The sequence below is a fragment of the Pyxicephalus adspersus genome, chromosome 1 (genome assembly GCF_032062135.1).
Source record: "Pyxicephalus adspersus chromosome 1, UCB_Pads_2.0, whole genome shotgun sequence".
Taxonomy (NCBI): Eukaryota; Metazoa; Chordata; class Amphibia; order Anura; family Pyxicephalidae; genus Pyxicephalus; species Pyxicephalus adspersus.
This window is the reverse complement of record NC_092858.1, coordinates 141,214,518-141,226,534: the sequence shown is the minus strand read 5'-3', so window position 1 is coordinate 141,226,534 and position 12,017 is coordinate 141,214,518. Positions and strand designations below refer to the sequence as shown.

The 12,017-nt window shown below is 38.9% G+C and overlaps 1 protein-coding gene across 1 annotated transcript in view; it reads right to left on the bottom strand.

Annotated features, from left to right (window-relative positions):
• Window positions 1-11,202, bottom strand: part of LOC140342914 (protein ABHD15-like) — a 29,360-nt gene extending 18,158 nt beyond the window's left edge. The window contains exons 1-2 of the mRNA XM_072429291.1: window positions 10,640-11,202; window positions 2,061-2,413 (exon numbers count right to left, since the gene is read on the bottom strand). Coding sequence (XP_072285392.1) covers window positions 2,061-2,413; window positions 10,640-11,089 — 803 coding nt within the window. The 5' untranslated portion in view covers window positions 11,090-11,202. The remainder of the gene's footprint in view (window positions 1-2,060; window positions 2,414-10,639) is intronic.
• Between the last annotated feature and the right edge of the window lie 815 nt (window positions 11,203-12,017).

Sequence of the window (12,017 nt, the reverse complement as noted above, 5' to 3'; positions counted from 1 at the left end):
CAACTACAGGATTGAGGTAAGCAGACAGATAGGGGTTATGAGGGGTTGGCAGACTAAATATTAGGAAATGTTGCCAGTAAAGGTAACTTTGAACAGGTGATGAAAGTTATTTTGTTTGTTTTGTCTACAGAATGATCTAACACAGAATAATAAATTACCCTATTTCACAGTCCTGTGACAGCTAATGGTTCACTGTTTTACTCTCCAGGACTAGAATGTTGATGAGCACTCCCATCATCAGGTAAATAATAGGACCAGCAGTTACATCAGAAGAATGATACATAGCTGCTGGTCCCTTATTGCAGTGGTCCCCAACCTTTTGGAGCTTGCAGACTGCTAATCTCACCGACCGCGCATGAACGGGGAGCTGTGTGTCACTCAAAGGGGAAGAAACTTCCCCCAGAGTGACGTCATGATGCCAGATATGCCCGAGATGGCAGAGTGGGCATTGGACACAACCCATCCACCGCCCCGAGCCTGCAATGCGTACGCCAGACATGGTCCACAGATCTGGCCGGTGTGCTGCCCCAAGCGGGGGTCTTTCCGCCGACCCCACTGGGGGGTGCACCGGCCAGAGCCACGGCCTACCCCTGCCTTATTGTACATGACAGCTTGATCTAGAAGATTGGCAAGTTGCTTTGGTCCCACAACCAAAACCAATGAGGAGCAAGATCATGCAGCGAATTAAGGCAAGCATTACTATCTAGATCATCTTTCACAACCTTTTTAACAGGAGGGAACCTTGAAATAACAGGGAACCCCTGCCAACATATATGCCCAGTTCATAATGCATTAGCCTGGAGGTGAATGAGATGAATGCCTCTTACTGCTAGCTAGTGGGAAGAAAGTCACCAATACATAAAGTCTACCGGACTATCGGTGTCAGTGGTAGCTAACCTGAGAGGCACAAATTGCTCTTGGCTAATGGAACCCCTAGCAATCTCCTCCTCTAGCAAGGGGAACTAGATCATCCTTTGCAAAGTAAATGCTTTTTGTAGTAGGATTGGGAGGGCAAAATTTTAAATTTGCATTACCCATAGGATATAAAAGCACTCAAAATGGGGTTTACGGCTTATGTTTATATTTGCATAAAGCTTGTGGTCTTCAAGTTAATTCCCCAACCAAAGCCATGATATATGAAAAGCTGCAGTGAGACCCCATGCATTCATAGAACTACTCTAATCTCAATTGTCCCTTAAAACATGAACACAGATTATCATTTGTCCTTATATAAATGTCTAATTTTCGTTTTGTAACTCCAGGTTTATAACAAACCTAAAATCTGAAAGCCATAGTATATTTGTCAATCAATTTTAAACGTCATACTACAAGCAATAAGATTGCATGTCTAGAAAGCCTGTGTTTAATTTGCAGACTGTGATATAATGTCTGTTTCTGGTAGATGTTAACACATGTTTAATGACATTTAGCTTGCTAATGCATTGTAATATACACGATTGTCAGGTTTTTCTTAGTTTAGAGAAAACAGTTTTCAGCCTGTCTCTGACATCTTTTGTCTTCAAATGTTTTCTTCAGTGTCGGATAAAAATAAACTGCACAGAATTGACTACAGTGGGCTGTTTGCACAATGTGTGCCAATATGGCTACCTGTAGTCTACACATATGAAAGGATGACAAAGATGGAGCACAACCCGGGGACAGTTGCCAGCCCATAACAATAAATGTCTAAACAATGATCCAAATAGCATGAGAATAAGGAATTGTTTTATTGTAGCCTGTAGACTGAAAAAGACTTTCAAATTATATTAACAATAGCATTAAACAATGGTGATTGGGTTTAGATTATTCCTTTTTTTCATACATTTGTGAAGCATGAAGATCATACCACTCATAAAAGCCATTCCTTCATAATGAACACTAAAATATTGGTGCCAAAACACTCAAAACCAGCGAATTTAGAATTAAGCTTGCCAGCAAGTACCCACAAGTGATATAGGCAGCCAGTCTACAATTTAGCTTACCAGCAATCCACATTTGGACTGCTACTTTTCAAAAACATAGGTCATTTCATCCACCATGTAGTTTATGCAAAAACTTACCTGCTTAAATACATCTTTTGATACAAGAGTAGTGCTGACTGCCAAAGCCATGGGCACCCAGCTTCAAACCAGTCCTGCAGACGAAACAGAGGAGAGATGCAACCTGCTGCCGTGATGTAGCTTGATGAACCACACTCGCCAAGGTAGGAAAGCAGAAGTCCAGCACCTGTGCCTTCAGCTGCAGCAAAGAGTTGAGATGAAGGCTGACAATGACGGATGTATCGGATGGCCTCACGCAGGTCATTAGGATCCCCATACGGCTGTAACTTGGCTGTGCTTAGAGGGCATCCATTTTGACATCGGCGGTTAAAGACCACGGCCTGGTATCCATGGGTGAGGGCCAAGTGACACATCTGTTAGATATAGATATATTGGTTATGGTAAATTGTATAACAAGTAGTGCAATGTGAGAAAAGGATTGTTTTATGCTTTGTGCTCAATCTTTAATTGCATACAAAACATATAGAAACACTGTTAATCTACCCATACTTACCAACCTACTAAGGATTCATTTGTTTCAACATTTTTCTATATTGTGAACTATTATAGGTCTAAATATAGCAGCAAACAGCTCTGGCCAAGAGCTGATAACAGGTGATTGTCTGCATTATTATTTTCTAGACAACTACCATTAAATTACAACACAGGATCAGCTTTGGGTGTTTTGCTTTTCTGCTTTTCCTCTTTATATTGCCCTAAATTAAAAATTGTTTTATAATAAGACCAATGCCTTCACATGCAATTGCTATTTCATGTTTATGGCATGCCTTGTTTTGGACAATCTTTACAGTAATCATAATACATTTAGAAAAAGGAAACAAGCTACATATACACATAAACAGATCAAGTCATTTTCTTAGCCGTAAGATTTTGCAATGCAAACTGGTTGGACCAGTCAGACCTTAAGTACATATGCCTGGGTCATTTAACTGACATATGCTAATGTAGCCCTCATATTTACAATATATATTCCAAGCTGTTTGATTTCTAATCTACACACTACCCACTTATGGCCAAATGTAGAGGAAAGTAAACACTGTACCAACCAATTGACGATTGTTTATTGTACCCATTAAAGAATTACCTGCTCCTGTAATTATCTGTTGGGTTAGGTAATGATGTCGAAGATCAGTTTTCTCAAATCTATGTGAGGTCCCCAACCCCATTAGTCAACCACTGTGTACCGAACAGCTGACGAGAGAGGTTAGAAAAGATGCTCATGTTGGAACTGTTGTTCTAGGAATATATGCCAAAACCATACCGGGTCATACCTATGAATGTAGTTTCTCACCATGCCAAGCTTTCATGTTTGTGCTTCACTAATAACATCTGGTAGTCCAAGAGAAGTCAGATAGTGCTATGGTATGTTTAGACCTGCCTAATAGTTGTGTTGTTTTAATCTAGCCTGGTGCTATGTTTGACTAGTGCATGGAGACATATGCAGAAGTCATGGCCTCTAAACAGATCAAAACTTTTTACAAGTCAAACACTGCAGGCGAAACCGATGGTAGACTGTAAAAGGTCAAAGCTTGACTGAAAGATTGAGAATGGGCAGGTAATTCCCTAACAGTTTGGCAGGACCAAATTAGGCATAACAAGTATGTCCAATACAAGTATTTCTACCACTGTTCTTCTAGATAAACCAATATATCACTCTTTAGAGCCCAGAAACTGCTTGTGAAAGAGGGGATTTTCTCAGTTTGGACTAATCAGCAAGTTAGAATAATACAGGAGTATCAGAAATTCTACTTAACTACCTCAAGTGGTGTCCCCGACATGCTGCTGCTAAGAATCCATGACAAATTCTAGCAATTTTTTTTATGGACAACAGTAAAGTGAAACTGGTCAAAGAACCTTTCACAACAAGTAAAAGATTTGCTCATGTATACATAGAAAAAGGTAGAAGAAGATTTAGAAGAAGCTTAAAGTATTTTGCGATCCATGCATGTACTTTTGTGTGATCATTGCAGCTTTGACATATTCAGTACTTTGTATTAGAAAAAAAAAAAAGGCAAATCCACGTACCACAAGTTGTGTGGTAAATAAAACTATTTATATAAAATGGGTATAATCTGAGCTTCTAAACACTAATACAGAATGTTCCTGACCTTTGTGAATATTCTCTGCACTGAATCATCGCCCATCTGCCTTGAAGAGATATCTAATGACAGTGTGCTGCAAATAAAATATAAAATGAAGATTGTATTATCAACAGACTGACGATAACAGCATTGTCCTTAGGTTTTCTATATCTCAGTTGCCCATGATGTCCACTACTGATGGAAAAGTTTCAACATTTAAATTTATTAGGGAACTTTGATCTCTTTTGTCAGATCTTTACATTTTCGCTTGAGCAGGGCAGGGTTTCATCCTTCACTGGGACCATGTAAGAGAAATTTCCCCATTCCTTGCTCCACTATGACAATTGGAGCATGACTGCCAAGGTGCGTTTTCCATAAATGCATGTCTGTGTCCTGTGCCAGCTAATGGACTACATAGAAAAAGATTAAAATAAAGTTCCACAGCTGGCATCAAGCGCCAAATAAAAAAAAGTAGGTTCAGCAAATCAGCATTGGGTAAGTACCATGGTACTGGACACCATGCAGGAACATCAGAGTCTAATAATACATTTTTTAAGATATCTATGTTGAAACAAAATATTACCCATCAATTGTTTGATTTGCTCTAGAACATTTTGAAAATATCTTGTTGTTTGGAAAATAATGTTGTACTTCACATTTTTAGTTCCGGGGGGTTTTTATTTCTTCATGTGAACTGTTGGCCCCTTTACTGTTTGTTGGAGTTCTCAATGATGCAAGCCAGTAACATTTATGACTGTCCTGTGATGGACCACTAAGCTGAAACCTTTATGCACAATCACATTCCCATTCATATAGACTTGATTGGTTAATTCTGCATAGCTTAAATATTTACTTTATATTGTTGAATAGAGTTTGTCATGAAATGATGACAGGTCATCTTTAAACAAACATGAGCTGGATACTGATGACAGACATTCTCTGCATGTAAAAAAGCTACATGTTTTTCTAACCATGTAACCAAAGACTCTAGTTAAACTTCATCTTGTAAAAAGTTATCAGATTAGTATTACAGTCTGGAAACATAACAAGCTATGTAGATTTTAGGTTTGCCTTTGCCTTAGGTGTGCAGACTAATCCTAAACCTAGAATGATCTCATTTTAAGCCACACTATTATTTACTAACTAAAAACAGACTACAAAATAGTACTTATAGACACTTAACTACCATGTTTAGTGTAATAATAGGACTGTGTTAATATCATTATGATCCAAGTACCTAACAGCTGCTTATTATCTTTATATTTTGCTGTTGTGTTCTGTGCACAAATAACCTCACCCTTAATATAAAATGGATCTAGGTCCTGGTACACTGGTGCTAGAAGAGGCAACACATCCAACAACTTAGTGACTTCTGCAATCCACAAATGCTGGCGTTTCCAAACTTGACCTTTTAATTTTCATCTTAACTAGCTGATAACTCAGCATTGTCGGGTATTTATTTATTGCAATCTTTTATTATACAGGAAAAGGAATCAAATAAAGCTATGGTGATTTTCTTGTCTTCGGTGTTGTTTCATTTTTTTGCCTTTGATTGCAGTCAGCCATATGCCTTACGTTTTCTCGAAGGCGTTATTACAGGCCAGAAAATTGAAAGATTCCAAATAAAAAAGCAAAAATATAAGCAAAAGGCACACTGTCACTGAGCAATACATACACACATTCATACATGCAAATATACCTCTGACATATACCACAACGCTGTACAAAGATCAGCAGTGCACTCACATGAGTCTGAGTCATATGTCTAGCAAGTTTGGTTTAAATGTCTCGATGCGTTTCCTAGTGATGACATACACACGTGATAGTGGAACATAGCAAGTTTGGTTGAAATGTCTCCATGCTTTTCATCCAAATATAACTCTGACATATAGCACAGCGCTGTACAAAGATGACAGGTGCACTCACATAAGTCTCAGTCATATGTATGGCAAGTTTGGTTGAAATGTCTCCATGGGTTTTCGAGTGACGGTGGAACATACATACATACACACACACACACACACGCACATACATACATACATCTGATTTTATATATATGTAGATAATGACTTGGACTGCTTGACATAGATTTAATACAGGTAGTCCTCGAGTTAAGATGGAGATGCATTATTATGAAGACCCTATTGTAATGTGAAAATATTAAAAGTTGGAAACTGGCCTACCCTACCCACGAGTCTCATAAAATATTAATCAGTATGGAAAAGTACTGTATACTGTAATTTTGTCGATCATTAGCGAGTGTGAGGTGTCCCACAAGGCAAAAGAAGCGTACATCCTGGCATTGTTTCCAACTAATCATACCACATACGGCATTATGTTTGTGCCTTCTGCACAAAACTTCCGTATCAGTATCGTCATCGTAAATTTGAAATATCGTAACTTGTGGTCACGGAAGCCCTTTAACATTAACAACAGTCAACACAAACATATCAAACAGACATTTATTGTTAGCAGAGGGTCTTTTGCTGCCCAATAACCAGGATTTTAAACTGAGTACTTCTCCCGTCACACCCTACTCAGTCAGTCAGGAACAGCTTAGCATTGGGAAGATATATATATGGTTTCATTGCAGGAGACCATTTCCCTGGCAGAACCAACAGCAACCTGCCAAAGGAGAACCACCTATTATGTCCCATTTTGTTATGATTTCAAGCCTTCCTAGACCCCAAAACCACTGGGATGAGAAAAAAAATGAGGCCTCTATGCAGAGAGAAAGGGAGGATGTAGATTGTCAAGGCATACCCGATAGGTGAGTTCGAGTAAAGGGGAAATTACAGATCCACGTCACTTAACGACCAGGTTCTATTCCAATGACCCGGTCGTTAAGCAAGGAGCATAATAAAGAGACGGTCTGCAGTGCTGAGTCCTGCAAGTGTTGGATCTCAATGCAGTAAGGGAAATGGAGCTCAGCAGAAAGCACTAAAAATTTCGAGCCTCAAACCTTTCTTTATTACTTCTACTATTTTATCAAAAGCAGGGAGGCGCTACATGGCTGTACACTGTACTCACTGGGGAGTTCTAAACGCAAGTGGTTGGTAAGCTGGTAAGTCAATAAGTTAGGAATACCTGTACATCCGAAGTTGGTCAGCAGGCTGGAATTTCTAAATCAGTTAAAGCTGAGAAGGTTTCTGAATAGCTTCACATTTCTTTGGGTAGTGTCTTGGTGGTTATGTTGTATTTCTTTGTTGGCAGCACTGTGCAGGGTGTAAGGTCCATGAAAGGGTTCAATTCTTTTTTTTTGCGATTTGGGGCTCATTCTAAAAAAACATTAACTGTGATGTGCTATTAATAAACAGGATTTATATAGCACCAAATTATCACACAGTGCTGTACATTAAATATGGTGTGCATAACTGCAATGCAATGGAAAAGTGAGTTTCAGTGCACAGACAGATTTGTTTTAATAAAGGTAGAACATTGTCAGTTGTGAATTAGAGAAACTTTCTATCAAAATCCATTTGTTCAAAAAATGTTTTAAGCATACCTAAAATTCCACTTTAAAAATCTGGGATCAGACAGGGCTTTATTGCAGAAAGGTACAGCCAATGTCTCTTCAGCAATAATCATTTAACAATCATTCTTATCTGCCTGATTGACATATCTTCTGTGCATGCATTGGTTGCTGGAATACCTGGCACGTAGCAGCTTTGGGAACTGTGCAGGAGTTACATCATTCCAGCCAAGCCAATCAATATGGCCAGAAGATCAGAACAAGAACAAGGGAGAAGATGGTGGCATCCGTGGCGAAATGGGGACGAATGAGTATTCATTGGGTTTAGTTCCACTTTGAAGTCTCAGTCAACTTTGTCCGTATTTCTATAAGCACGTTAGTTTGGGTCTTTTACAAAGAAAGTAGACAAAGGAGAAGTCTTTACATCTAAAAATTTGTTCTGAGTTAGTGTTTCATAAAGTACTAAAACCTATATGTTTTTTATTCCACAGGTTTACTTGAAATTGAGATGGCCATAGGGCGCCAACTGAATATTTGGCAGGGTTTTTATCTATTTTTCAGATCAGTCAGATACATATAATTCAATACCCAACCACCTTGTAAATGCAATATGCCTTTGATTTGATAAAGTAATTATTTTTGCAGCAGACAACTTGGAATGTGCATCTCTGCATGTTTATAGTTCCCAGACCCCAATGTCAAATTGATAAATTAGTTATAGTTGAAGTAATCTGATGCCTCCGTTATAAAGTTAACTGATGTTTACCGACATTCCTTAAATTTGTCCACTGGTTTCAAATAATTTTTCTGTGTCCTCCAGGACTCCCTCACCTAAACTATGCCCCTGAAGATGTCACATCACTCATGCCTGCTGTGTTTTTCTGTTCTCCATCAGTGAGCCTTTAAACTCCACATAGGTTGAATTAGATGCATTGAGAGGGAACATCTCTCCAATTGAAGAGGAAGTATTGATAATTTGGTAAAGTTGCTGGGATAGGGATAGTGCCAGCAGAACAGAGTAGCAGTGCGAGGTGTATATTGCAATACCAGAATTATATCACCAGAAATTTACAGAACACAGATACAATGTGTAGAGGATATACATTGTTTTCCTGCATTTCACTTATTTATTTTTGTTTTCATTGAGTTCAATGATCATCTTCACCTTGTTAAAGAATAACTGAAATGTAATAACAGTTATATTTTAACTGACCGCGCACAAAGTCTTAAACTCCATTGTCCTCACTGCTCTATGGTCTGCAGTTGCAAACTCTCCTGACTGGCAGCTTCATGTTCAGAATAGAAATTCTCAATTGATTCTTTTGGAGGCCTGCTGCTTTTATCTTCTTTTTTCCTCTCCTACTAAACAGCAATGTTAAGAAAATGCTACATGGTTCTAACTGCTGCACTGTGTAAGATATCCCTGACCCCTGACTTCTGCTTTGTGATACATCATCCTGCAATGTCCTACATTACTATACTCCTGACCCCTGAACTCATTGTACTGTGTAAGCTGTGATGTACATCACATACATTTATTATTTGTATCAATAGGTACGAGTTGCTAAAAGCTCCAAAGTAATTTTAAAATGTTATGCTTTGATGTAGAGCATATGCTATGGAAGAGTATCTTTTTATGAATTTTTTTCTACCTTGTTCACAGTATTTCAGGATTGGGCACAAGGACTGTGCCAAATGTGTGTACTAGCCAACATTCTAGATCACAAAGGAGCAAAATGACTATACAATGACTGCTTACCTTGTCTGACACAAATATTTTATACCATGCATGTCAAAAAAGCAACAAGTGAAGTCACTAATACATGCCACCAAATGTTTTATGGTCATCTTAAAATGAAATTCTGCATTGCCTAAAGTTCTCCTATCATACACGTTTTAGATCTGCAACACGCAAATCTAACATAAAGTACTCCTTAAGTATTTAAAGTGGATATGACGTTCACTGAAACATATTCCAGGTCTATGTGTTTCAATGGCAATGATAAATCCCCACCCAGGAAATGTTTCAGTAAATGTCAATGTACTTCTTTTTAAATAGACCCCATAGAGATGCCTGATGATTGATTTATTAACTAGTGGCTGATATATTTTACTTAGATAGTTGAGCCTTCAAGCAGCAGTAAAGAGTAGGATGTAAAGCCAATTTTTTGGGGATAGAATGGTGGCTACTTTAATGACAAGTGTGTTTATATATCTAATGGCATGCAGCATTAAGGCAGACAATTCATTTTAAAAGGGATGGCAGTCTACCTTATTACACAAAAAACTCACCTGCAGTATTTTGCCAACACAATGCAGCATGACATACTCAATATTCATTGTAGTGTGCTGTACTGCTGATGTATTGTCAGTTACTGCACATGTAAATGGAGGTTCAATTTGAAGACCTAACCCTCAATGGCCCAAAAAACACCCTTGTGTGAAATCTCTATCCATGTTAATGGGCCAATGCACATGAGACCTACAAACACATTCACTGGAAAAAAATAGTGCACAGGGGGTGACTGTGGAATGTTTTGCATTAAACTGTCTGTTTTGAAATAGTACCAAACACTTGTAAAATTCCTGGATGAATGCTTTCAAATGGGCTATGTTCTTTATAAAGCATTCACTTAGTTGAATGTGATGACGTGCAGGTAAGGCAACACATTGATGTGGTAATAGGCCGTAAGTGAGGATTTTACCCCATCAGATATTTATTGCTGTCTGTGACTCTGCTGGGGGTATTTACCTCCCTGTTTGTTGAGGTGACCATTGTTCCCTAAAATAAAGGGAAGGTCTTCGTAAGGTTAAGTAATCAATGTCCTTGCACTAAACTTTTCATTTTTTTTGCAGGTATTTAGCAGGTGGTGCAGTTGCGTTGTAAGCAAAAATATAAAAACTAGAGTTTGCATGAATATTGTGAGTAAATATTTATATATTTGAGTAAATGTATAAACAGCATTCTTTAAACTATCCAAAATTTTGGCTTTTAATATCTTTAAGCATTTAGCATCCACTCCTACCTTGCTGATATTCCTAGTGATCTTGCCGAAGGAGTTTGGGATGACCAGGAGAATGGGCACTGTAGAGTTGCTGGAAGTCCTCCTCCTCCTCTGATGGTGCCCAGGCTTTACTGCCCAATCCAGAGCAATCAAGCCATCATCAGTCAGTTGAAGGTACTCTCTGACAAAGTGCACCCCTTTATCCACAGGTCCCAGGACACCCACCACAGTCTGCAAACTGGGGAAAGTTCTCCACAGCCAGGTGACATTGGAAAAACCGCAGAAAGTCCTGCACTGTCTTAGCAGGTAGTTGGCCAGCGCAGAAGGTTTACAGATCAGTTTGTAGTCCTCCCTTGGCTCCTCCACAGTTTTTGCAGATACAACTGCTGGGAAATTAAGATTAAAGCGCTTCTTATAGGACCACAACACTATGAGAAAGAGAGTGCCTAGAGAGGCAGCCCATTCTAGCATTGCAGTAGCAGTCAGACCTCAGCTGGGACAGTGATAAGGACTTGGCTGAGGTGCCAGGACAGGTGCTGCTACAACCCTGAGTAATACTCTCACATCTCAGAACACTGCACAATCAGCTCTGGCAATGCACAGCTCTGTACTGAGAGGAGTGGGCGGAGGTGCTGTGTCTGCCTATTATTGTGGTCACTCCCTGGTGCTGAGAGGAAGAGAGATGCAAACACATATAGGAGTGCAAACATGCAGCCTAAGAGAGGTTACAGATAGCATCAGAGAAAGCCACATCTCATGAGTTTAGTGTATGTCAAAGCATAATTAATAAATGTGCATTTCCTTGTGCTTAAAACAATCAAAGACACCGCAAATGCAGAAAAATACCTGTTGTCTGAAATGCACTCAAAACTTTAGTTCCACTTTAATTTTTCTAGAAATTTTGACCCTTTCCTGACCTAAACTAACCCGCTCGTCCTTTCCTCGGATGCATATATACCCGAATCCTGCTCATATTTGCACATTACAGCTTCTATGGGGCTGTGTTCCCAGGAGAATGGAATTGGCCCCAAAGAAGGCCATAAAATTGTAAAGTGCAGGTGCAACCATGGTAGAGCTAAAAATAAACAGAAGAGCAGTGGCTCTTGGATCTTAGTTAATATGCTTCTTTGGAGGGGAAGAGGGCAAAAAAATTTTTATTTGAAGTTTAGTTATTATTTAAAGTGGCCCTATAGTGATAGATTATGTAATCTGCCATTGCTGACCTGGTTTTAGGAAATACAGTTTACCTGGTTGTTGTTCTGATCCTGTGTCCTCAATACCTTCTAAATTATAGACCCAAAATAATGGACCAAGTCATACAAACACCCAGTTGTGTGATTGAACTATGGAAACTAAAAGATCAGCTTTACATCCAGATAATTAGCATTGTTTATTACTA